We start from the raw sequence: 27,303 nt of genomic DNA on the forward strand, positions 1-27,303 counted from the left end.
CTCCCTTTCTTATTGCCATATGAAACCCCTTTCAAGCGCCAACCATGGCTTCCTTGAGAATCAGCCCTCTGCAACAAAACCAACTCTCCTCCATCACTCTCTGTAAGTACCCATCTGCCCCTAATCTAAAACTTCACTCACCTTCTCTTCTTTTCTCCATCTCAACTCTCAGACATAAACTTTCGATTGTAAAAGCAAATGCTAACAAAGTATCTTCTATTAGACAAAATACCCATACAGACAGAGCTATAGATTCTACTATTCATAGAGAAATAGGTGAACTATTTTCCTCTTTGAGGTCTACAGATGAAAGGGTCAACAGAACATATAAGAAACCCAATGCTGAACAATCAGTAGAGAAAACTAAATTTAGGAGACATAACCATGAGAGAAAAAATGTAGATTCTATTAGTCAGAGTGGAGTTTCTGATGGGTTTTTTTCTCTGACGTCTAGAGATGAGAGATTAGGGAGAAAATCCAAGAAAGCTAAGGTTAGTCAAGTAGTAGATGAACATATTGAAAAGAAATTTGGAGAACATAAACTTGGAACAAAAAGTATGGACTCTAGAATTAGTACAGAATTGGATGATGGGTTTTCTTCTATGAGGCCTAGAGATGAAAGGGTAGATAGAAAATCAAAGAAAACTATGGGTAGTGTGATGGTAGATGGAAAGATTGAAAAGAAAATCAGAGAAAATACCCATACAGAAAAGAGTGATAAGTTTTCTTCTACGAGGTCTGTGGGTGGGAAGGTAGATAGAAAATCAAAGAAAACTCAGATTAATCCAGTTGGGAAAAAGTCTAAGAAAAGTAAGGTCAATTCAGGAGAAGTTAAGCTGAGAGTTGGGTTGGATATGTGCTCCAAAAGAGGGGATGTGATGGGGGCGATATCGCTCTATGATTTGGCGGTGAGGGATGGTATGAAGTTTGGGCAGTACCATTATAATGTTCTTCTGTATTTATGTTCTTCTGCGGCCGTGGGCATCATTCACCCTGCAAAAAGTGGTAGCAGCAGTACTAGTAGATGGAGTTCCGATAAAATGGACTCAGATAGTGAGTTTTCTAATGGGAATTCGGTATACTCTGATGAACATGGGGACATGGGTAAAGGAAGTTATTTAAATCATGATACAATAGAGTTGAACTCTGACCTTTCAGATGCGTTTACGGTAGAAATAGGGCAAGAAAATTCTTTGAATGCAACGGATGGTGGCGAAAATAATGTTGATTATGGAATCCGAGTTAGTGATGATGTCAAACAGTATGCACTCACGAGAGGATTTGAGATATATGAGAAGATGTGTTTGGAGAAAATCCCTTTGAGTGAAGCAGCTTTAACATCCATTGCTCGGATGGCGATGTCAATGGGTAATGGAGATATGGCATTTGAAATGGTGAAGCAAATGAAGGCCTTGGGCATAAACCCCAGATTGCGGTCGTACGGTCCTGCACTGTTCACTTTCTGCAATAATGGAAATATTGAGAAAGCTTTTGAGGTTGAAAAACACATGCTTGAGTCCGGAGTTTATCCAGAAGAGCCTGAATTGGAGGCACTTTTGAGACTAAGTATAGGGGCTGGTAGAGGAGAAAAGGTTTATTATCTTTTGCATAAGTTTAGAACTAGTGTGAGACAGGTGTCTTTATCTACAGCTGATTTGATTGAGAAATGGTTTGAAAGCGCGGCTGCTACAAGAGTGGGAAAAAGAAAGTGGGATGGGAAATTGTTATCAGAAGCAATGGAAAATGGTGGAGGGGGTTGGCATGGCTTGGGATGGTTGGGTAAGGGAAAATGGACCGTCACACGCACAACTGTTGGAGATAATGGTGTTTGTGAGAGCTGTGGAGAGAAATTGGCCACCATAGATATTGACCCACTTGAGACTGAAAACTTTGCCAATTCAGTAGCAGCCATAGCAGGGAAGAGAGAGCGGAATTCAAGCTTTCAGAATTTCCAAGTATGGATTTTTCTCAACGATGTGGCTTATTTGATAATTAAAGCTTTTAGCACTTTCATTTGTATCTTGTTCGAAACCATTCAACTATATGGATTGTATTATTATTTAGTAGCCTCAGATTTTATGCTATATTTTTTCTCAGATTTTAATTATGGTATGGGCTAATGAGGTGAAATTGCAGAAGTGGCTGGACTACTATGGCCCTTTTGAAGCTGTTGTGGATGCGGCAAACGTGGGTCTTTTCAGCCAAAGAAGATTTTTAGTATCTAAGGTGAGTTAACAAGTGTTGTTTCATGTGACTTTGCTTCTCGACAACTCCTTTACTCTTTTGTGATTACTATTTAGGTCAATACTGTTGTAAACGGTATACGCCAAAAACTTCCATCAAAGAAATGGCCACTTATTGTTGTGCATAACAAGCGCATCACCGGGGGCAAGATGGAAGAACCAGCAAATAAGAAGTTGATAGAGAAGTGGAAAAATGCTGATGCACTTTATGCAACTCCTACTGGATCAAATGATGATTGGTAAGAAATATCTCTTCTCCATCTGCATGTTACTATTCTGGGTAGATTACTGAAAGTTGAAACAATCTGTTAGTAAAGGGGTGGATAAAATTGAACCGTAAGAATGATTGTAAACTGATTTTCAAAAAAAAAAGAAAAAAAGAATGATTGTAAACTGTATGATTATATTTTCATTTTTTCTTAGGAATTATAGAAAATAAAAGAAAAACTTATGAAGTTATATAAAAATAAGTTGAGTTTGGGATTGAGCCTCTAGCTCAATGGTCAAGGCTGTGTTCTTCAACCTAGTGGTGGGAGGTTCAATCCCAGCTTACCTACCAAAAAAAGTAAGTTGAGTCTGTATCAACTTTTTTAAAGTCTACGCACCTGAGGATTACGTGTGGGCAGTGCTAACCAAGGATAGGCTCCCACCCAGGGAGCATGACAAGTTAACCCAAGAAAAAGAGGGGCCTGCGAGGTGGTTGAAAGGATCAATGACAATGCTTATAGGTTGCGATTACCCCAGTTACATTCGGACTCATGACGTGCTCAATGTGAACCACTTGGTGCCGTATGTCAGCGATAGCTCGTCGAATGATTCAAATCCGGGGTCGAATTTTCTTCAACCCGGGGAGGATGATAGGGCTGAGGCCATCCATGATAAGATTGAGCGGAAGTGGGCCCATCTCAAAGTGCTAAGGAGATCGGCGAAGCTCATGGACAAAGCGAGTCAACCATGAGAGTCCGTAGGGCGCGGCCCACTACAAAAGCCGAGACATATTTATAGCATGCCTTGATTTTTTTTTTTGAATGGTAAGATATCATTAATAAGGAAAAATAGCATACAAATAGAGCAAAGCCGACCGAGAGGGTCAACGAAAAGAAATGACAAGCAAAGGAAAAAGCATAAATGCTATACAGAAGGGATCGTCGAGGGGGAAGAAAGTCAAACAGCTCTAATTCCTGCCTCCCCATACTGCCTCTAGCAAGGCCATCCACCTCAACATTAGTAGACCTTTTGACATGCTGACATGCCACATCCGCTCCTCCAATCCGGTCTCTAATCTCATCCATCCCACCAACGAATCTCCAAGGGACGGAATTACTTCCCTTTAACCACCCTATGACATTCAGTGAGTCGTCCTCCTCTATCACCTTAGCCAACTCCAGAGACTCAGCTAACCTAACACCCTGAAGAGCCGCTCTGATCTCCACTTCATTAGAATCCGCTAAACCTATCGGGCCAGATAAAGCCCAAATCGTGGCTCCCAACTTGTCTCTCAGAAGACCACCAATCCCTAAAGGGCCTGGATTTCCAAGACTAGATCCATCAAAATTGATTTTAAGACAACCAGGGGAGGAGGACACCATTGAGGGCCACTCGTCTTAACACGTTCGGCACTAGAACACACCACCCTCCAGCCATGCCAAATGTCATAAGCTGAAACAAATTCAAATTTTGGGAGATATCTAGCCCAAGAAATCGTTAGAGCAAGAACCATGGTGGAAACATGACGAGGACTTCTTTCCACTCCTTTAAATATTCTGGCATTTCTTTCCTTCCACAGCGACCAAAGTTGCTCATAGATAGACTCCATAATATTTTACCTTTCTTAACCCAAGGGGAAAGTTCCCAGCTGCTGACTAAATCCACCAACTTCGCAGGAAATACCTACCTCAAACCAAACCTCTGAAGGATCCTACTCCACACACAGCGAGCAAACTTACAATGCAAAAGGAGGTGGTCCACCGTCTCTCCCGCCTCCAAGCATAAAGCACAGTGATCCACAATCAACATTTTTCGAATCCTAAGATGGTCGACAGTAAGAATCTTATTGAGAATAGCCGTCCAACCGAAGGTGCAAATCCTGGGAGGAGCCGGAATGCTCCATACTTAGGAGGTGCAAACTCTGACAGTAAGAATCGTATAGCATGACTTGATCCTGTCCCAATGGAACCATGTCCCGCCATTGGATCTCATCCGTCAATCACGTCTATGCCTTGGATCATGCCCAACGGCCTGATCATTTCCATTCCTATGCATGACCAATTAAGTCATTTATTTCCATTCTCATGCATGGCTAAATAAGGAACATGTCTAGTCACATGCATGGCCAAATAAGGCCTTTGGGTTGACTTTACTTTTTAGTTTGGATTGCTTTTATTACAATTGCTCTTGATTTAATATGTTGGCTTGTTTTGATTTAATACGTTGCCTTTTCGTTAGCTCTTTCTTTTAACTCCCTCCTACTCTTCCATTGTAAAAGGACTGGACAATCATATGTATGGCAGCTTGGTTTTTGATTATCAAATAAACGAATTGAAAGAGAAAACATGCACTCTGTTAACTAACCAACTTCTCCAAAAGCTTAAGCTGTTGGAGAAAGGCGTTATTTATCTTTTATACTTTAACACCTCCCCCGCACGTGTGGCCCACTTGGCAAACACGTGGCACATGTGGTCCCACTTTGGGCCGACCATCGCATGTGAATTTTTGCTATCCGGTAGGTTTTGAACTCGAGACCTTGGGCTCTGATACCATGTAGAATTTAGGATTTTCTACTAAAGTTGAATGATTTACATTAAGCACAATGAGTGTTTTTATAGATCACTCAAATGATAAACATAGAAGGGAGGTCAAGATAAGTATAGAAGAAAATAATCCTAATCAAATCTACTTTCCTAATCTCTTTTGGTTGCCTCTTCTAATCCACATGCCTAATTTATCCACGTGCCTCATTTAGCTAACTTACCCAATCTACCTCCAAGATGATCCAACGGTGAGATCTTATCCCAATCCAACCGTTGGATCCCACATATTCTAACATGCCCCCTCAAACGTATATCGACGTATATGGATTGAAAATCGATATACGTTTAACAACAATAAAAAAATTCCCCAATACAGTAGAATGTCCCAAAATACAAATGTAATCAAAATCAACCGATTTGATGCACACTTTCAAAAGTCGATGACGAAGATCCTTGTTGCTGCCAATGATCATTGATGATGGTTGTCGAAGAAGAGGCCGTTTATTGATGTGTCACGAAAATGGCATAAAAGCCAATAGATCATAGCCTCGATGGGACTAGATGATACTCAAGCCTTGATGGACGAGTAGAATTGGGTCACTATGGACCAAAGCCAGAATGGGCAAAAATTGGGTTGCTATGAACCAATGTCGGAATGAGCAAGAATTGGGTCACTATGGACCAATGCCGGAATAGGCAAGAAAAGGCCTCGATGGGCAAGACAACATGGGTCGGTTTTACCGATCCTCATGGTATTGAAAACTCTCTTTCAGGCACGCACTTCAAAAGAAATGAAGCACCTCAACTGAAAGGAGATAATATTCCAGGCACGCACCTAAAATGAGGTACCTCAACTGAAATACATCAAATGAGAAAGGAACTTAAGATTTAGAAAAGAATAGAGAAATTAAGAAATTGAGAGGCGCGACAAAAACAATGGCTAAGGACATTGATGGCAAACAACAAAGATCATTGGACATAAAAAAAAGGCGTGCAAATATCAAATATGAGGATCTTTCACAAACGACAATAAAGGGGATGTTTGTAGAAAAATCAGGGCAGCACCTATTGGGAAAAAAACTTGGAAAAAAGTATGAGAGAATGGGGTGGCTGACTTTATCAATTTTGATAGTTGGGGTTAAGGTAAGGACAAAAGGAAGCACATGTGTGGATCAAATCTACTTTCCTAATCTCTTTTGGTTGCCTCTTCTAATCCACATGCCTAATTTATCCACGTGCCTCATTTAGCTAACTTACCCAATCCACCTCCAAGATGATCCAACGGTGAGATCTTATCCCAATCCAACCGTTGGATCCCACATATTCTAACACACTCTATGAGTTCTTTTCCCTTTATTTGCACCTATAAGTCTACGATTTTCTGTTCTTGATCAATTCGTATGCAATTACATCACGAGGAAGAAAGGCTTTTGCTGCTTTCAGCGTTGCTGGTCATGGGTTGGGGCCGAGCGGATGGCCGGTTGTCCATAAGAGAATGAGGATTGTTGAGTTGGATAGAGGGCTAGGTCTGTTCGACTTGCTATAATACCTTGTTAAAAACTGATTTCACTAATCTTGGTTGATTACAATAAACCCTAATGAGTGTTTATATAGAACACGCAATGGATAAACATACCAAGATAATGGTAAGTTTATAAATACATAAAGATAGAATGGTTCTAATCGAGCCTAAGTACCTCATCTATCCTTGGTTGCCTAATGTATCACCTAGACTTCCAACAGTGATCTGATGGTTTCTCATCTATTTCAACATCCAACGGTGAGAAGAATAGGATATTCAATTTTGTGGCCAGGTTGCATGTCGAATATTATACCTGTAATAGAGGAAATCTGAAGTTTAATAGAGCCCTGGGTGACAAATACAAGTTGAGATGTGACCATGGTGGATGATTTTGTCTCACAGGGAGAATTGCTGGGATATTGTCCGCTAATCGGTGAAGTATAGCCGGAATATGGCTCATAATTCCCAATCGATGACTAATGTTGCAACTACGTCCAACACCTCTCTGTCTATTAGTGTTGAATAGACACCCAAAGGTCCCAAACTGCCTTTTTGGACATCCCCAGTTGGATCAGCCAACTCGTGGAATGTAGTAAATGCCTCCTAGGATGATATGGAACGTCATCATCGCTTCCTTCTCAACTGGAAGCTGCCTTTGCGTACTCTTCCTTTGAGCATTCAGGTACACTAGCATTTGCTTATTGTGTCTACTTTTCTTCTTCCTCCCGTCCATCCTAAGATATTGACTAAGGAGCCTTGCCTCATCATGATCTAGCATATGATAAATGGAAGTGTGATAACTTAATGTTTACACAAAAATAATCAGCCACTTATATCTCTTGTCTGTCTTGCATTTTCTTTAGTTATCTACTAATTTATATTACTGATAATAGAAAAAGTGGGGGGAACCTATGACCAAGGAGGTCAAATACACTCAAAAGATAGCCATACAAGTAAAAGGAATTTGATCAAGGCCGGCAACTACAGTAACACCAAAAAACTGCTGAGGGCGGCCAAAAGTCGAAAATCTCAAGCCTTCGAAACTCCTTCCCTAGCCATACGATCAGCATCTCTATTGGCTGATGATCTATTGACATGATTGAAAGAGATCGCCGAGTCTTCTATTTGATCCTGAATTTCGTTAAACCAATGGGCAAACCTCCACGAAACGGGAGCACATCCCTTAAGCCACTTAAGGGGCGTACTCTTTCCTGATTGTAGTGTGTTTCAAGACTTCATGGTAGGGAGGATGATTCAAGTGGTTTTTAGGCCTTTACATCCTATGCACTCCACCATTGTGGTCTTCAATTGTTCAGTATGGTAGTCATGGTCTTAGTGTTAGTACAAATCAAATGAGGTTATGGAACACTCATTGGGCTATTTGTCATTTCAGTCATTACAAGTTATGTTTCCAGAGTTATTTGCTTGTGTTTCACCATCGTGTCTACAGTGTGATCTGAACATTGTATATTGATTTTCCACCGAGTAATAAAATAAGCGCTGGTTCCCTTTCCTATTGTACATACTGATGTGTGGTGTCTTTCCCCGACTGTGTCTATGGTTGGTTATCGACGCTTTATTTTGTTTGTGGATATTTTTCGAGATACACTTGGCCTTGTCTAATACATATAATCAAGATGATTCACACTTGTTGACCCAGTTTGAGACACAAGTCAACATATTTAGCTCTGATAATATAAAGGAATATTTTGAAGGTGACCTCAAGGCATGCTTGGAAGATCAAGGTATCCTATCCCAAAGCATCTGTGATTATTCCCCACAACAAAATGAGAATCTAGAGAGAAAGAACCTCCATTTGCAAGAGGGAACTCATGGATTGTCACTCCGTATGCACGCACCAGAAAAGTTTTGAGATGATGTGGTTCTCATAGAACATACCTGATAAATTGGTTGACATCCTGTACGCCACAGCTGAGGTCACCTATTCGGCTATTCCCCTGTTGTGTCTAGACCAACCATCCTTATTCTTCCTCCTCTTGTGTCGAGTGTGTTTGGTTCTTTCATGTTGTGTGACCAAATCGATCAAGACTGGATCTAAAGGATTTTGTGGGATATTCCTTGGTTACTCATATGCTCAAGAGAGATCAATGTCTTGATCTTGTGTCTGAGAAAAGGTATGTCCCTACGAATGTTACCTTCTTTGATTCTACTCCATTTTTTTCACCTTCGACCTCTCTTCAGGGAGAGCATAACAATTGTATGGAAGAGAGATAGCCACTTCCTGTCCAATTCCTCTGACTGAGTCTGTTCCTCTGTCTATGATTGAGTCCGTTCCTCCTAAGGTTTTGAAGGGGCTTAAAAATTACAAGTGTATGTGAGACGCAAGAAAGGGAACAACACCAAATTCTCTACTCCAAATGTATGCCTTGGAACCAAAGACCACCGGGGTTGAGCCTAACCTTTCCTATCCTACTTTGGAGTGTAGTCTTGTGGAATATGTTCTTCTTAGTGATCCTGATATTCGAATTGCTCTCCACAAAGGAAATCCTCATAGTATATTGCATCTTATTTCCAACTTCGTTGTGTGTGATTCTTTGAATCCAACATATCATTCCTTTGTTTCTTCTATTTCTTTCACAATAGTGTTGCAGAGGTTATTTCCAAACCAAAGTGGAAGGAGGCAATGTGGGAAGAGATAAAGGCATTACTGAAAATTCAGAGTTCTTCACTCCAGACTTATGCCTTGGAACTAAGGGCTACCGGCATTGAGCCTACTTTTGACTCTAGTCATGTTGAATATGTTCTTAGTGATCTTGATGTTTCAAATGCGCACACACAACATCATAGGATCACAACACACACAGGATAATGGCCACACCTTTTGTTGAAACAAGATTTGCGATCGCTAATGCCGTTTGGTTGCCGGAATTTTTTTGGTTCTTGGGACTTTTGTGGAATTTCCGCAGGAAACGTACGTTTGGTTGCTGGGCCCAAAATAATCCCAGGAACCAAAATAACCCCGCACGAAACCCTACCCTGGAAAAACAAAATACTCCCAGAAACCAAAATAATCCCAGGAACCAAAAATAAGTGCAGAAGAATTTTTTTTCTTCCCAACAGTTCAAGCAACCAAACAAAGTATTTTTTTTCCCACCATAATCTGGTCAACCAAACATGGGATTTTTATTTTACCGGGATTCTTCCAGGGAGTTTTTTTTTCCACCAATCTCCCAGGGAGTTTTTTGTTCCACTGAAATCCCAAGAACCAAAAAAATTTCGGCAACCAAAAAGGAGATTTGCAATTGCACAAATATTTTGAGATAGCAAAATGAGGCCAGGGACAACTTCTTTAACGTAGCGCAAACACGTCACATGAACATCCCTTCCATGCTTTTATGATTGAAGAAAGACACGTAATGCTTCCAACCTCACACTACCCCTATTTTGGTGTTCACCAAGAGAAAAAGAGAAGCAAAGGATATACAGAAGTTATAGAGAAGAAGATATAGAAAATGAGGATCAACCCTTAGAGGCCGTTTTGGATACACGGATTTTAGAATCTTGGATTTCCTCAAAATCCTGAATGAGAGACGAGAGAAGAAGGAGACCGTCCATCGTTTTCTGATTTCTCACCCTTTCCGTCGAGCGAGAGAGTAGGAGATCATCCCGTGTTTCCAGGTTTTTGAAATCTAAGGAAGGGGGAGAGATTTCTAAAATCTGGATTTCTTACTTAAAATCCAGGATAATGGATTGTAAAATTACTAAAAGCAGGATTCTAAAATCCACGTATGCAAACGGCCCCTTAAAGTGCAGGTTGTAATACCATGTTGGTGGTTGTGTATTATGGAAATAAACGAAGGAAGAACAAAGTGGAAGAGAGAGAAAAGAAGAAAGGAGAGAATTGTGATAAGATTATAGATAATCGTCACTCACGTTGTATATTTATATACTAAAAATGTGATGGATAATAATGCCCTTACACTTATAGACATATTCCAACATAGATTAATGCTTGCTGTTTCTTATATGAATTTTCCTCTTATTTTGCTATTCATAACTCATATGTTTGCTGTTTTTCTTCCAGTTCGCCTCTTATTTTCTTTTCAGCTATAAAGTTTAAGTGCTTGATTGTGACTTCAGGTACTGGTTGTATGCAGCTATAAAGTTCAAGTGCTTGATTGTGACCAATGATGAGATGCGGGACCATATATTTCAGATCTTAGGAAATGACTTCTTCCCCAAATGGAAAGAAAGGCATCAGGTATGTAAACTTGTTCAATACTTGAAGCTTTTCACATTGTTATTACAGTTATGCACATAAAATCTTGTCGATATTAACTAAATATGCACTATCATTTTTGTCTTGATAATATGAAATGGGTCTTCCAAGGTGTCATTTGTCGGCAAGAGTATTAACTGTTCTCTTAGAGAAATCAGCATCAGAACTGTATACCATAAAATTTTCTTTTGACAATGTGCACCGAACTTTGAAAAAGTATGAACTGTTCTCTTTCATGATTGTCATAGTAGTCCTTTATTTTCCTGGGCCTTTGTTTTTTCTTAGCTTATTTACATCACTATTCCCCCTCCCCTCTCTCTCAGTGATGGTTGTGTAAGAAATAGGGGAGTGATATATCCACCGCTTTTCATTACCTGGGACACCCAACTGCAGTGTTTATATGACCGCAAAGGGGCTGTTGTACTTCACATGGGAAGGATTCAATGGATTTGATTGCCAACGTACACTGCAGTCGGTTGTCCCAAGTAATGAACTGGGGCGGATATATCACTTCCCTTTCTGCACAATACTTAATCCAGAAGCAATATTTTAAAAATTTGGACCTTTAAATTCAAGGGCATAGACAGAATTTTTCTTTTTACTCCCTTCTCCATTGATGGTTGTGTAAGAGATATTCTATACACTACTTAATCCAGAAACAAGATTTTTAAACTTTTTAACTTTAAATTCATGGGCGTAGAATAATGAACTTAAGATACTTCAAATGTATGTGTTTGATTCTTTTAAGAGATTCCACAAGCCTACAACCAATTCACCTACAGTGAGAGATGGCCGTAAGCATAAATGTTGTATGAATCGCGAAAGAGATTTTTTGAGACAGATTCATTACAAAAAATCATATGCTTGAATTGTTATGATTATCTCGGCACAACAATTGTTACTTTATTGGTGACCCTAAACATGTCAGATTTTGTCTTGTTTACAAAACTGTTAAGTTTTCGGGGCTTCTTCCTAGTTTCTGATAAGATCCCAATTGAATAAACTGAAAATAAGATAAAAAAAATTGTCTTCGAGGGGAACGGTTCCTCCAATTTCAACTTCCGGTTTACATATTTTTCATGATAGCTCTCTTCTCTCTTACATCTCTATTTATAATCTCCTAATTCTAATTCTAATTCAAATTCAAATTCAAATTTAAATTCAAATTAACTACTAAAAAGATTCCCTCCTAATTACCATCCATCTTAATTGCGATTATGTTACTAACCTACCATTCTTAGCCACATTCAAATTCAAATTGACTAATAAAAAGATTCTCTCCTAATCTATCTCCTAATTACAAGCCATTATTCAAAATCCAATTAACTAATAGAGCTAATCTTATCAACCTACTAATACTATTCTAGGCAATTATTCAAAATCAAAAGATCTATGGTTGGATTGTGGCCATATGAACGGCTAAGATTGATCATGCTCGAATCCTCCTTCGGTTTGTATCATACCACCCCATTGAAGGAACCTGGTCCTCCATGTTCATCTTTGAAGTTCTCATCGTCCCTGTCTTCATAAACCTCGTCCGGCCACTTCCCTTCAATTAGAAATAATTGTTGTGTTTTACAACGATGCCCTTGACTGAACTTCTTGTCGCAATTGTAGCATAAACCCTTGTCACGACGTTCTTTAGCCTCGATTGGTGTTAAGCGTCTTATAAAGGGAGGAGGATGGTTACTTGATCTAGTTGTAGTTTGCTCATCAATTACAAGACTCCATGGTGTCGTGGCCCTAGCATGATGTCGTTGTGCAGTCAGCTTCTCCTCTTGAGATGGAGCAAGGGCAATAGCATGCATCAAAGTACTCGGACGCAGTACTTGAACCTCATGAAGAATGTCCTCTCTAAGGCCACTGATAAAGCTACTCTTGAAGAACGATTCCGTAAGCCCATAAGTGCGATTGGCTAGTCTTTCAAATTGGAGTTGATATTCTCGAACGGTGGTCGTTGGAGAGAGCCAAATCAATGACCCGGTGAAATCTTCAAATTGGCTCGGTCCGAAAACGAACACATAGAGCCTCTACAAATTCAGGTCAAGATGGTGTACCTTTCATCTTTCTATACCATTGGTACCATTGGATGGCCTCCTTCTCCAGATGGACAGATGCAATTTGTACTCAGGCTCCCTCACTTATTTGATAAAAAGAGAAATAATGCTCGGTCCTATAGATCTGTCTGGTTGGATCATCCCCATCGAACTTATAAGGTCAATCTTGGGTGGGCATGGGGCTCCATGTTGGTGAAAAGTGTCTTTGTATTGTTGGGCTGGTGGTGGAGGCCGTGATTGAAGTTGCGGGCATGATTGTCATGATCGGTTCTTGATCGAACCAATCTCCTCTTGCATTACTTGTATTGATGATGTTACTTGATCAAATCGCTCATGAATCGTTGCTACTAACTCAGCAAAACGATCCTTCATGTGATTGATCTCCTTTGCAAGCTCTGCATTAGTAACCATGGTGGATCGAACTGCTCTGATACCAGATGATAAGATCCCAATTGAATAAACTGAAAATAAGATAAAAAAGTTCTCTTCAAGGGGAACGGTTCCTCCAATTTCAACTTTCGGTTTATAGAGTTTTCATGATAATTCTCTCCTCTCTTACTTCTCTATTTATAATCTCCTAATTCTATTTCTAATTCAAATTAACTACTAACAGGATTCCCTCCTAATTATCATATTAATTGCAATTACTTTACTAACCTACCATTCTTAGCCACAATCAAATTCAAATTGACTATAAAAAGATTCTCTCCTAATCTATCTCCTAATTACAAGCCATCATTCAAATTCAAATTAACTAATAGAGCTAATCTTATCAACCCACTATTCTTGGCTATTATTCAATTTCAAAAGATCTACGGTTGGATTGTGGCCATATGGACGGCTAAGATTGATCGTGCACGGATCCTCCTTGGGTTTGTATCAGCTTCCTAGTTTGACTAGGTAAACAACTTGAGGTTTAGGTTTTCTTAAGGAACCTTATGTAAAGGTGTCCAAGAAAATTAGCCGTGTGGTGAAACGACACAACGCAGAAAAATTATATTGAGAGAGGTTATGAGGAGGGAGATGAGAGAAAAGATAGGCGAAAAAATCTCTATGTATGTGATAGAAAGTGGTTTTTTTATCCACAGTGAAGAGAGAGGTAAGGATTTACATTTTTGCTAGATTTGTTATGAGATCTCGCTCTGTGGATCTCAATTATTTCTTCTTGGAATCCTTATAATATCTCATTTAGTGTAAACCGCTCCTCACCACATCGATTCGGGCATTCTTGCTGAACCACACAAGCTTAGTTATAAATTCTGTTTCGTTCGCCATTTCGTCTTGGCGACCGGAACGGAACGTTTCGGTGTTTCATCCGTTTCATTCGGATTTCGGTCCGGAACGAATCGTTTCATCCATTCTAGACGAAACAAAACGGAATTGATATCTAAGCACTGAAGTAATTGTGTTATCTTTGTGTGCTTGTGTGATTTCTATTTTCCTATTTATTTGTTCCTTGTCCGATCGGTTTTGGCTCAATAATTTTCTACAAATTGGTATTAGAGCTGTTAGATCGATCTAGTGTTGATTAACTTTATCAGTGTGTGGAGAGAGATTTTTTTGCTCACATTTTATGAGTTTTTTGGATTTTTCTGGGGGCAACCGAATTAGCGTGTTGTTTAGAGGTGTGGGGTGATCCGAAATGTAAGCAAAGAAGGGTGAATGATATCCTAGTTCAAATTGGCTTGACTAAGATGTTGAAGGGAAATGATGGTTAGCCGTAGAAGATTTAGGATGATGAGTTAAATGACACCGAGTGATGTGTTGTTAGCACGATTTGACTTTATCTAGCATTTAATGGTATCTACAACATTATGGATCAAGAATCAACGCTGAAATTATGAGATAAGTTGGAGAAGCTCCATATGGTGAAGAGCTTCACTAACATACTGTATTTGAATCGTCAATTGTGTTAGATTTTGATTTTCAAAATCTTGTTTTTGTAGTTAAACTAGTATTTGGAAAATATTTTCTAAGTGTGTTTTGAAAAAGAAAAATTTTGTTTTGGGAAAAACTTGCTTTTTTATAAGAGAATGTAGAAGTGGTGGGAAAAATAGTCCCAGATGGGAAGTGGAGAAAGAGATGGGCTTATATAGCTTTCCACACTTCTCTTGTATGCTTCATTGCACATTATCTCATCTCCATGTCTAATTTACATGTCATAACTTACTGAAATACAAACACGTTTGGAGAATTTGAAATTTATACTTGATTTATTACATGGTTTTGTTTGGTAGTCAGCTGAATTGGGCATGTCAACTGCAAATTAAAATACTCATTATGGATACAAACTAGTTTTTGGTGGGCCATTGGTACATTAATCAATCATTGGACCTTTTAAAGAAAAATCCAGTCTCTGTGACACTGACTTGGAGTGTGAAACTGAAGATGCTTCCATATTCTCACTAATAGAACTTTTCATCAGTTTCATCACAACTTTTGTAATTCTATAGCTTTTGATGTGTAAAAATACTTTTAGAAGCCTGTATATGATGGTCCTAACAAGTGAATTTCTGTCATTGTGGAAGGTACATTTCAGTTTTTATGAGGGTAGCCCCGAGTTTCACTTGCCGCCTCCTTGTTCTGTTGTTATTCAGGTTAGCATCACTTCAGTTTATCCTAGTGCTAGTAATGATTTAACAGCATTTTATTTTTCTTGTGAAAATTATAATGGGGTGAAAATAAAAGTTCTTTATTTGTATAATCTTTGACACTTCTAGGAAATCAGAGCTACTGATTTTTTTTTTCCTTTTCTGCAATGTCCATCTATTCACGAAAAATATGGTGGTCACCTCAATCTGTAACTGTGCTGGCTTAACTTGCATATGTACATGAGATCGGTGACCTCCATTTACACAGTTGTCAAAAGAATAATAGAAAGTGAAAATTTACCTGAATCCATAAAATTACAAAATAAACCTTTTTTGGGACAGTACCTGTCCTAGTTAATTTTGATGGGCATGGCCCACTGCCATGTGTACGGACTTGGCAAGTGATCAGGTCCGTTGATCTGGTTGGTCAGCACCAGTTCAATCCATTGCTGTCACTCCCACCAATCGGATGATCCTGGCACTTTGATTCAGAGTTATCTTCTAGGTTTTCTAAGAAGAGCCTATTGATTTGTTCAGCATTGGACTAAGATCAAAAGTGCTGCATGTTGGTGGTCATCAGATCAACTGTCCCCATCATCATTAGAGGGCCATACTTTCCAAATTTATTTGGATTTGTTCTATCTCAATAATCAATCTCCTACCAGAAATTACCAAACTCTGAGAGAGAGAAAAACAAATTCCCTTAAGGGCCTATGATAAATGATGTGATCCATAGTGGTTTCGTATATTTGTTGTCTATTCTGTATTGTTTTTCCCCCTTTAATTGCAGCTTTTACTTTGGATATTTTAATTTCTAATTTCCCATCCTCTTACAAGAGTCCTGCATTTGATATATGTGCACTCTTTTTCAGGGCGTGCCCAACGATTTAAAATTACATGTTATCGCCGATATTTGTCATTAAAATCTTCTGTTGTTTGTTGCCGCGTGTCATTCATTGCCTCCCATCTCTTTGTTTTTTTTCTTTGTTGCCTATTCCGGCATTGGTCCATAGTGACCCATTTCTTGCCCATTCCGGCATCGGTCCATTGTGACCCATTTTTTGCTCATTCTGGCATCGGTCCATAGTGACCCAATTCTTGCCCATTCCGGCTTCAGTCCATTGCGACCCATTTCTTGCCCATTCTGGCATTGGTCCATAGTGACTCAATTCTTGCCCATTTCGGCATTGGTCCATAATGACCCATATCTACTCGCCCATCAAGGCTTGCGTATTATCTAGCTTTATCGAGGCTATGATCTTTTGGCTTTTAAGCCCTCTTCGTGACAAAATGTCAAGCGGCATCTTCTTCGGCAACCATCATCAATGATCATTGGCAGCAACATCAGTCTTCATCAAAGGATCTTCGTCATCGACTTCTGGAAGTGTGCATCAAATCGGTTGATTTTGATTACATTTGTAATTTGGGGAATTCTATTGTATTGGGAATTTTTTTATTATTGTCAAACGTATATCGATTTTCAATCCATATACGTTTGAGGGGGCATGTTAGAATATGTGGGATCCAACGGTTGGATTGGGTTAAGATCTCACCGTTGGATCATCTTGGAGGTAGATTGGGTAAGTTGGCTTAATGGAGCAACTAGATAAATTAGCCAAGTGGATTAGAAGAGGCAAGCAAGAGAGATCAGCAAAGTAGATTTGATTATGATTATTTCCTTCTATAATTATCCTAATTCCATTCCATGTTTATCATGTAAGTGCTCTATATAAGCACACCTTGAGATTATTGTAAAGCATCCAAGAATTAGTGAAATCTCAAAATTTGTCATCCTAAAACTACAGGAATCAGAGAAAGGTCACTGGCATATTCCCCTTGTACCATTGCAAGAGTCCGAGAGAGAAAGAACATGGTTATGCGTGACACATGCCAACTCTCACACAACAGTGCAAGAATCATCCAACCAAAGTAAAGGTAATAGTCTAAAAACAACCAATCTCGTAGTATTTTTTCTAACCACTACTTTTTTGGGTCTACTATTACTCATGATCTATGTAGCTTATACAGACGCATGTTTGTTCAAACATGCCATCATGGAAAACCATAATGTTTACTATTAACACCCCTATAATCATATATACCATCAACGATTTATTATTTTGTAAAGAGCTCATAACTGGTCTGTTGTGACTAACTGAGATGCCTTTGTCACCATCACAACTGTCCACATGGCTGAATAGCAGGAGTGTGGACCATCAATATAGTGGGCCCTACTATGGATGGTACATTACAAAAATCACACAAATTGGACTATCGTCTCGATCTATGAACTTCAAACTCACAGTAAAAAGCGAAAATGGCTCAACAGTACACATTCAATGGGTGCAAGTCCAGAGATCAGATGGTTAGGACTTTCTGGTTGGTATGTTTTTCTTCTTTCGTTCAACCATGACAGGGCTAGCCATAGGAACAGTCCAGTCCAGATTCTCCGACCACACAGCCTGTTGGGATATAAACCCATCTTGATTCCTCCTACTGACCAGAAATGATCTCTCTTATATATATATATGAGGAAACTGTTGGTGCGCTTAAGCTCACCAAAGTTATGGTGCGCTTAAGCGCCCAATCACATGGGTCCCACATTTTTGAAGGTGATCCAAAGCATTCATTTTAAAGTCCCTTACATAGATAGGGGGTGTACCAAAAATCAGCTCCATAGGATCATCCTAACCCCTCCATTTGTGGAGGACAAAAATGGACAGACACAAATCTGCCCATTTTTTGTCCTCCACAAATGGAGGGGTTAGGATGATCCTATGGAGCTGATTTTTGGTACACCCCCTATCTATCATAAGACCTTGCAAATGAATGGTTTGGATCACCACATGTGATTGGGGAGCCATGTCATTGGGGAGCTTAAGCGCACCATAGGTTTGGTGCGCTTAAGCTCACCAACAGTTTTCTCTATAATATATATATATATATATATATATATATATATATATATATATATATATATATATATATATGAGGAAACTGTTGGTGAGCTAGCTTGCCCAATCACATGGGGCCCCACTTTGTTAGGATGATCCAAACCATTCATTTGAAAGTCCCTTACATAGATGGGGGGTGTACCAAAAATCAGCTCCATAGGATCATCCTAACCCCTCCATTTGTGGAGGACAAAAATGGACAGACACAAATTTGCCCCATTTTTGTCCTCCACAAATGGAGGGGTTAGGATGATCCTATGGAGCTGATTTTTGGTACACCCCCTATCTATGATAAGGCCTTGCAAATGAATGGTTTGGATCACTCCCCAAAATGTGGGACCCATGTGATTGGGCAAGCTAGCTCACCATAAGTTTGGTGAGCTTAAGCTCACCAATAGTTTCCTCTCTCTCTCTCTCTATATATATATATATATATATGAGAAAACGGTTCCTACACACATGTGTAGATAAGTTATCTACACACTAGCTTAAAATACGGTGGGGGCCACATTATTTGGGTGATCCAAACCATTCATGTTTAAGGCCCTCTCATAGATAGGGTATCCACAAAAAATCAGATCCATAGGATCATCCTAACCATTCGAACGGTGGAGGCAAAAAATGGACTAATTTGTGAAGGTTTAAAGACATCCATTTTACCTCCACAAATCGTAGGGTTGGGATGATCCTATGGATCTGATTTTTTTGTAGACACCCTATCTATGTGAGGGCCTTTAAAATGGATGGCTTGGATCACCCAAACAATGTGGGCCCCCACTGTATTTTAAGCTAGTGTGTAGGAACCGTTTTCTCATATATATATATATATATATATATATATATATATATATATATATATATATATATATATAGAGAGAGAGAGAGAGAGAGAGAGAGAGAGAGAGAGAGAGAGAGAGAGAGAGAGAGCAAGTATTTGCTGCGCTCGAGCGCAGCAACCCTTTTCTCATATATATATAGGGGGACATAAATTATAAATAATGCTAGAAACAAGGAAAGAGATAATTTGGTGTTATGAAACATGTTTTTGGTAACCTGTTTGTCCATCTCATTCCAATGTAAAATCTAGCTGAGTGAAGAAAGTCAATGATTGACATAGCGAGTTTCTGATTGGTTCAGGCAAGTCAGGAATTCCTGGTTGATTCGGAAGGTCTGAAACTGAGTTGACTTAGTAGGGTCATTGATTGACTCAAGTTATTAGACAGGAATGTAAGTCATAACAATAATACACAGACGCACTATAAGATGAATGGTTGGGGTTGTACACTTGATTCTTTGTTTTACAGATGTTAATTTATTTTTGTTTCTTTTTCTCTGATTTTTTTTTTCAAATTTTTTATTTTTTGGATGGGGCCTCTCATTACGTCCCCCACCCCCACCCCCTCCCCTCCCTTCTCTTTGTTTAATGATTTCATTTAGGCCATGTTTGGTGACCATGCAATTTTTTTCATGGAATATTAGTTTCATCAAGTGGTGAGAGAGGGTGAGAGTAGAGAGTCTAGAGACTTGAGAGGGCATGAGTGAGTGAGGGTGGGAAGTGGCTAAAAAACAGGGAATAAATAAATCATATTTTGACTAGAGTTTTATTTTTCATTGTTTTTCAGCAATGGGCAAGCTAATATTTCATAGAATTTTTTTTGAAAGGTAACAAATTTTTTATTGAAGCTGTAAAACCCAATACAACCATGGGGGATGAGTTGTCTCACCATCAAAGCGTGCTACAGCAGCTCCCTATAACATGGCAGAAACTTTGGTGGTTCCTAACAGCCCAATGAACTCGATCCTTAACAGCCCTTCCCTAGTTTATGTATCTCTCGACTCGGGTTAGCTCCTAACAGGTGAAGGACACAAACGCCCTCCCCTCTGAAGCATCCAGCTGAAGGACACAAACGCCCTCTCTGTCTATACCGTCTTTGGCCAGCTTGTCCGCTTCTTCATTAACTGAACGCTGATAGGTTGAAATGAAGGCGTAATCCGCTTGATGAGATCCCTTATTTCTTCGATGATATCCGCTAGATGCCATGGGCCAGCTGCTTTATTGGTGGCCCAAGCTAAAACTTTTGCCAAATCACCCTCAAATAACAACAGCCTGGATCCATGCGCTACGGACCATTCAATCCCCATAGTAATGCTCTTGCCTCCACTTCGTTGGCATCACAAATTCCAGTAGGCCCTGAGAAGGATAGCAGCATGACATCATTAGAAGCGTGACACCATCACAAGCGTGAAACTATAGAAAAAAAATATGGTTGCCAAAAAGGGCGTTAGAGTTCCTCTTTTTTCTCCGTCCCATATATTTTTCTATCTTTATCTGACCTTAAATCTCTATCTCTCTCTCTCTCTCTCTCTCTCATTTATAATTTCTCTTCACTCTCTCATGCCCATATATAAGGTCTCCCTAAAAAAAAGGGCGGCCCAGTGCACGAGGCTCCCGCCATTGCGGGGGGCTAGATGTGCGCAGCTTACCCCTGCTTTGCAGAGAGGCTGTTTCTCCCACATTTTTTTCTCAGAAAATGATATCAGCACAACCATATTTTGAAACCATCTTGTCTTTTAGTATTTAAAGAGTTATCAAAAGGTTATTACATTTCCCAGAAGCTCTCACAGAACTAATTAAAGAAGAAGAGACTGCTGGGTTTGTGCAAATATCAAAATATGGTTGTGCTGATAACATTTCCCTTTTTCTCATTAAAACTGTGTGTGTGTGTGTGTGTGTGCGCGCGTGTGTGTGTGTGCGTGCGCGCGCACCCATAGTCCATTCCCTTCAAGGGGTGAAAGTTCCATAAGTATGGTGTGGGTGCATGTGCTGATCTACAGGTTGTTGTCTGTAAGAGGAGGAAGACTTGGATAATCTTTGATTTTTTTTTTTTGGTACTTCCCTTCTAGGTGTTAATTTTTTTGTAATTTTCTTTTCCCATGATGCTCTAAGGGGCATGTAGGTTTGTTATTTGCCAAGGGATGTTTTAGGTTTTATTTTTTCAAATTTTTATTTTTTTAGTAGGTGCTTACCTGTTTGGTATATATCATTATCTTCTAAAATAGTTTGTGGATGATCGTACTAGATGTAAACCTTAACTTCAAGTGTCTAACCTTCTTGCTCATAAAATTGAAGGGTGATAATATCAGTCGCCTTTTTTATATTTGGAAAATAGACCTAGGTTATCACTAGCAGTCATCACTTCTGAAACTCAATCAGCCAGTCATTTTGAACATTATTTTCTTCTTCATTCCTCTTTGTTTGGATTTCGAATTATTCTTATGATGAATCACTTTATACTTTAGGAAAAAAATTAGCCTTAAGAGTATCATATTAAAAATGAGTGCAGTTCCATAGGGATACAAAGGCATTTGGGCAAAGAAGGCACGCTCTTAGAGTTACTTTGAGGTCATTTTTGTAGAAATAAGTTTATGTTAATATAAGTACCATTTAGGGACATATAGGGGGTAGGGCAAAGAAGCCATGCTTTTAGAGTTATTTGAAGGTCATTTTTGTCGAAAAAAGTAGATGTTACCAAATGTAGATATAAGGGGAAAGATCTGATACATTCCTCTCCTTTTAGCCTTGCCCCAGTTGTCTTTTTTTGTCTATGACCAAAATACCATTTTCATCTATGCTTTGACAGAGCCCGTTTTTTTACCTTTGGTATGGGATATCTCATTATTTAAGAGTCTGACCAACTTCTTCACGTCTATGTCGACCAACTTGATGGGTTCATTATAGAAACATTTGCTGTGCTTTGGGTCAAGAAGCACTGGACCTTACCAAAGTCTTGCCTTATTCACACAAGCCTGGTTGGACAATTGAATACCTTGTGCTGTGATGGAATGATTGATCTCAATTTTTTGACTTTTGAGTGTGCCCAAGGTGGCATTGATGTCTCTTCCAATGTAGGACATTGCATTTCTCATGTTTGTACAGGACTAAGGAATATATGGAAGAAAAGGTGGGGTGAAGAGTGCATAGAAACCGAGTATGGTGCTTAGGGATTTCGTTAGAGACCTACGAATCCTCTAAAAGACAAAAATGAGGGGGTGACATAGGCCAAAAGAGCAGGCTCACTTCTCTTGTTAACACTATCAACAACCATTTACAGAAGTATTTAATAAAGTGACGAGTGTTATTATCAAACAAAGTGAGAATACACACACACACACACACACACACACACACACACACACACACAGTCACGCCCCAAACCGAGTTTCCGGTCTAGGCACATAATAGCGAAGAGAGAGAGTCACGCCCCAAACCGAGTTTCCGGTCTAGGCACATAATAGCGCCACATATTCATCAACCACGAATATATGTAAGGCATTCACACTGGAACTATGCAATAAACAGAGCTACTAAAGCGAAACTAATTTATTAATTCATCATCAGAGTAATCAATGCGGAAATTAAACCTCTTGTCCAACAGACTACATCAATTTAAATCAAAGTAAATGTCTCGATGTTCATTGCAACTAAAACTACTATCTGAATAATTGAAAATAATAAATCTCCTAATCTATCGCCCTTGCTCACTCCCAAGCCCGCGAAACCAAACATCCTACTGTCCATCACCTGTGACATAGAATGCGTGGAATGAGCTAATGCTCAATGAAATAAACATGTTTACACTTAATAACATAATACTAATTAAATAAACAGAATAATTGGCAACGTATGTAAATCTGTAACTGGCATAGCAATCTAGCGAGCAAACTGTATAACTGGCATAAACATGCATAACTTATAACTGGAACTGTATCTTGTAACTGTAACTGTAGCTTCGCCTGATGCCTAGTGTAATGAGACTAGTACTACTAGACTACGTAGCCAACAGAACCTGCCTGCTAACTCGTAGGAAGCCGAATCTCAGCGATTTTGTACGGGATTTCACCCTCATAGTACCTCGAAAAGTGATACTGCGGCTTGATCCGTGACCATTACCTTGACGGCCTAGAAAGAGTCTCATACACTAGTAATCATGCCAAACACTTTGTCTCAACGGACATTAACCGTTGCATCCTCACTTGGACAACACCCTATCCTGATGCAAGAACTGCAACTATCAAGTCAGACTGGCAGATACGTGCGTACGGTAGATCCAAACCAGGAGTCAATACCATACCATGACTATCAAGTCTAACCGGCACCCACTTGCACATGGTAGATCCGAACCAGGAGTTGATACCACACTATGACTATTGACCCTCGTGTACACCAACAGAGTCAATAACAATCATAAATATGCATAACCTTGCATAAGAAATCATATTCAATATTAGAATAACTGTGGTAGAACAAGTCTACTCACTTGTGGTACTTGTCTGATTTGTCTCCCACGAAGTAACTCCTTCGATTACTGTGTAGTATCCCCGACAGTCCATATTAACCCTTAATCAATACTTTGGATTAATATCTAAGTCCCCCAGGGCAGATCTGTGCCCTCCAGAATTATTGGAAAACCTCCAAAATAAATTTACAATTTCAGGTCATTGGCAGTCGACTGGCCCTTGACTACTGTTTTAAACAACAACAACAAAAAAAAAAAAACAGTTTTAGCGCACCAGTCGACTGTCCCCTGGAAAAACTGGTTTTTCGATCAAAACCCAAAAGAACACTAGTTTCTTCCTTATTTCTACCCGAAAACCCATCTTTCTTCTTCCTTCGAACATGCTAAACTTCTTAATAGCTTATTTATTAATCTCCCCCACTTGATTAGGGCATCTAACGCGAAAGATTGCAAAGGTCTTCGGAGAAAACCTATTTCCTCCACCCTAATCAATGGTTCTTCAATCGAAAAAACACAAAGCTTGATTAAATCACCATGATTACACTATTATCTTTATTCTTAAGAGATTTGAATTTCTTTTAGGGAGTAAAATAACCCAAAATTACATCTACATACCTCTTCGAAGATGAATTCCCTGAACTTTTCTTCGTTCTTCTCTCCCAAAAGCTCCACAAGTTTCTCTTAGGATTTAGAGTTCCAAAATCTGTAGCTTAAGGGTTTATTTATAGACTCTTGCTTTTAAGAGTCCTAACTTATTAAGGCTTTTGGAAACCCTAACCCACTCTAACTAGGAAACTATCTTATTCCTCTTTTTAATTTACTAATTAAATAAAATTAATATTTTATAATTTTTATATTTTGGGGCGAAAATACCCTCTCCCCCCAACGTTTCCACATTTGGGTCGGGTTTGGGGTATTTCAGAGAGAGAGAGAGAGAGAGAAGGGAAGAGAAGGTACTCCCTGGAGTAGATAACTTATCTGCTCCCTAGCTTAAAATAACAGTGGGGGCCAAATTGTTTGGGATCCAAATCATTCATTTGATGGGCCCTCACATAGATAAGGTGTGCACAAAAAATCAGCTCGATAGGATCATCCTAACCCTTTGAAGTGTGGAGGCAAAAATGGACGTGTATAAACCTCCACAAATCTGTCCATTTTTTGCCTCCACAATTCATAGGGTTAGGATGATCCTATCGAGCTGATTTTTTGGGCACACCCTATCTATGTGAGGGCCCATCAAATGAATGCTTTGGATCACCCAAACATTGTGGCCCCACTGTTATTTTAAGCTAGGGAGTAGATAAGTTATCTACTCCAGGGAGTACCTTCTCTTTTCTCATATATATATATATGAGAAAACGGTTTCTACAGTGTAGATAAGTTATCTACACACTAGCTTAAAATACAGTGGAGGCCCACATTGTTTGGGTGATCCAAACCATTCATTTGATTGGCCCTCACATTTGATTGCCCCCCGCCAACCCCCCCCCCCCCCACACACACACATGAGAAAACGGATTCTCCACACTAGCTTAATATACAGTGGAGGCCCACAATGTTTGGGTGATCCAAACCATTCATTTGATTGGCCCTCACATAGATAGGGTGTCCACAAAAAATCAGCTCCATAGGATCATCCTAACCCTTCGAACCGTGGAGGCAAAAAATGGACAGATTTGTAAAGGTTTATACACATCCATTTTACCTCCATTTTCTCATATATGTATATGTGTGTGTGTGTAGCGCCGCGGGGGCGGGGGCGGGGGCGGGGGCGGGGGGGGGGGGTGTATTAGTGGCTCCTCATATAAGCTTATATGAGGTGACAACTAGAAACACCGTGGGCCCACATTTTTGGGGTGATCCAAACCATTCATTTGATAGGCTCTGACATAGATAGCGTGTGCCTAAAAATCAGCTCCATAGGATCATCCCAACCCTTCGAACCGTGGAGGTGAAAATGGGCGGGTATAAATTTGCCCATTTTTCACCTCCACAGTTCTAAGTGTTGGGATTATCCTATGGAGCTGATTTTTTGAGCACACCCTATCTATGTCAGGGCCTATCAAATGAATGGTTTGGATCACCCCAAAAATGTGGGCCCATATATGAGGGGCAGCTCATACTCACTTTTCTAAGCGATTTCGTGGAAAGCCATTTTGCGTCTCACTTTTGCATGAGGGAACACCCGCCTCGGATGAAGTAAATGACTAAGACATGATCTGCTGAAAAGTGAACCTCTGTGGCTATTCTCTCATGCAAAAGTTAGCGATGAAATGCCTTTCTGTAAAATTCCCTATCAAACCCAAATATTATCATGTTTCAGTAGATTTTGTCTTATTCATTTAATTCATCAAAGGTGGCTGTTCTCTCACTGTTTCCTCATGCAAAAGTTAGCCTCTGCAAAATTACCTAGCAAATCCCAATATATATTATTCAAAATGACCCCAATGGTTCTTGGTTCTATTGGAATACCATGCTTTCTATCTATTTCTTTCACATTAGGCCGGCCATAATTTATATGAATTGTTCACATCTTAGGCTTCGACTTGGATTGCACATAGCCTGGAAATTAACCATTTTAAAAATGTTTTTAATAGCCTTTATGACCTTTCAATCTGCATCACTGCTTGCTTATATCTTATATTGTTTTTGTATTTGTCTTGACCGCATTGTTAGGATCACCAAACCATTAAAATTTTATGATCAATCATGAATATATTAATATTAGAGGGGTGGTGAATATAAAAGCTCTTTTTTTTTCCCCAACAAAGTTAAACAGTTATTAATATTAGAGGAGTGGTGAATGTAAAAGCTCTTTGTTTTTTCAGTTGCTCAATGTCAAACAGTTATTAATATTAGAGGAATAGTGAATGTAAAAGTTTTTTTTTTTCAGTTGCTCAAAGTCTAACAGTTATTGATATTAGAGGAGTGGTGGATATAAAAGCTCTTTTTTTTCCCCAGTTGTCCAAAGCCCCTTTTTTTTAGTTGCTCTGACAGTTATTAATATTAGAGGAGTGGTGAATATAAAAGCCCTTTTTTCTTTTTTTTGCAGTTGCTCAAAGTCTAACAGTTTTAGCTTATTGAATATTATTCTTTGTACAGCGACTCTAATCCTAGGCTTTGCTTATTAATACCTGACTAAAGATTGCCAATATGCTAAAACAGAAACACATTCTCCAGATAAGATGGAAAATGAAAGTTCAGATGCACAAACCAGGAATCAGATGAAGCTTTCACCACCATACAAAGGCTTTGAAGATAACTTGCATCAACATATTCCAAACCCATCTCAAGAGATGTACACAACTCCTAGAAATATTCAGTCAACTTCTCAGTTTTCGGTCTATTGTACAACCATATCAAAAATTGAGGCTGCAGAAAAGCTCGCCGGCTGTGTTATTGATTTTCAAATATGAAGGAAAACTTGGACCCAATGATGGAGCCACTGAAAATTACAAGGTTCTTTCTTCTGCTCAACCAATGGAAATATCGTTCTTCTCGATGAAGAGATGAAGTGGAGGATTTCAAGTAATTTGTTTCCTTTTGGCCAATTTTAGTTCTGTTGGCGTTATCTGTACTTTACTATTTAGTTTATCAGTAGTTTTTGTAACTCTCAATTTTTCATGTAATAGAGGAAATAACAGTTCAT

The 27,303-nt window shown here is 39.2% G+C and overlaps 1 protein-coding gene across 8 annotated transcripts; it reads left to right on the plus strand.

Annotated features, from left to right (window-relative positions):
- On the plus strand, positions 1-27,114 carry LOC143846267 (proteinaceous RNase P 1, chloroplastic/mitochondrial-like). 8 transcript variants are annotated; one of them, XM_077354700.1, is made up of 7 exons: positions 1-1,955; positions 2,137-2,226; positions 2,301-2,482; positions 10,617-10,737; positions 15,341-15,409; positions 17,209-17,338; positions 26,820-27,114. In XM_077354700.1, the coding sequence occupies exons 1-7, from the start codon at positions 45-47 to the stop codon at positions 27,068-27,070; spliced, it is 2,754 nt and encodes a 917-aa protein (XP_077210815.1). In that variant the 5' UTR covers positions 1-44; the 3' UTR covers positions 27,071-27,114. The 8 variants fall into 8 exon arrangements, 5 of the variants coding, with proteins under 5 accessions (XP_077210815.1, XP_077210816.1, XP_077210819.1 ...); XM_077354701.1 differs by lacking the exon at positions 17,209-17,338 and having other exon boundaries at positions 26,820-27,029; XM_077354704.1 differs by lacking the exon at positions 17,209-17,338 and having other exon boundaries at positions 15,352-15,409; positions 26,820-26,838.
- The last annotated feature ends 189 nt before the right edge of the window (positions 27,115-27,303 follow it).

Source organism: Tasmannia lanceolata, unplaced genomic scaffold, assembly GCF_043159265.1.
Source record: "Tasmannia lanceolata isolate RefF3 unplaced genomic scaffold, GAP_Taslan_0.1 ptg000015l, whole genome shotgun sequence".
NCBI classification, from domain to species: domain Eukaryota; kingdom Viridiplantae; phylum Streptophyta; class Magnoliopsida; order Canellales; family Winteraceae; genus Tasmannia; species Tasmannia lanceolata.

Coding starts and splice junctions, on each gene's coding strand:
- LOC143846267 (XM_077354700.1), top strand. CDS start 45: ATGGCTTCCTTGAGAATCAGCCCTCTGCAACAAAACCAACTCTCCTCC. Junction 10,738..15,340: donor AATGGAAAGAAAGGCATCAG/GTATGTAAACTT, acceptor TCATTGTGGAAG/GTACATTTCAGTTTTTATGA. Junction 15,410..17,208: donor CTTGTTCTGTTGTTATTCAG/GTTAGCATCACT, acceptor CTAAAACTACAG/GAATCAGAGAAAGGTCACTG.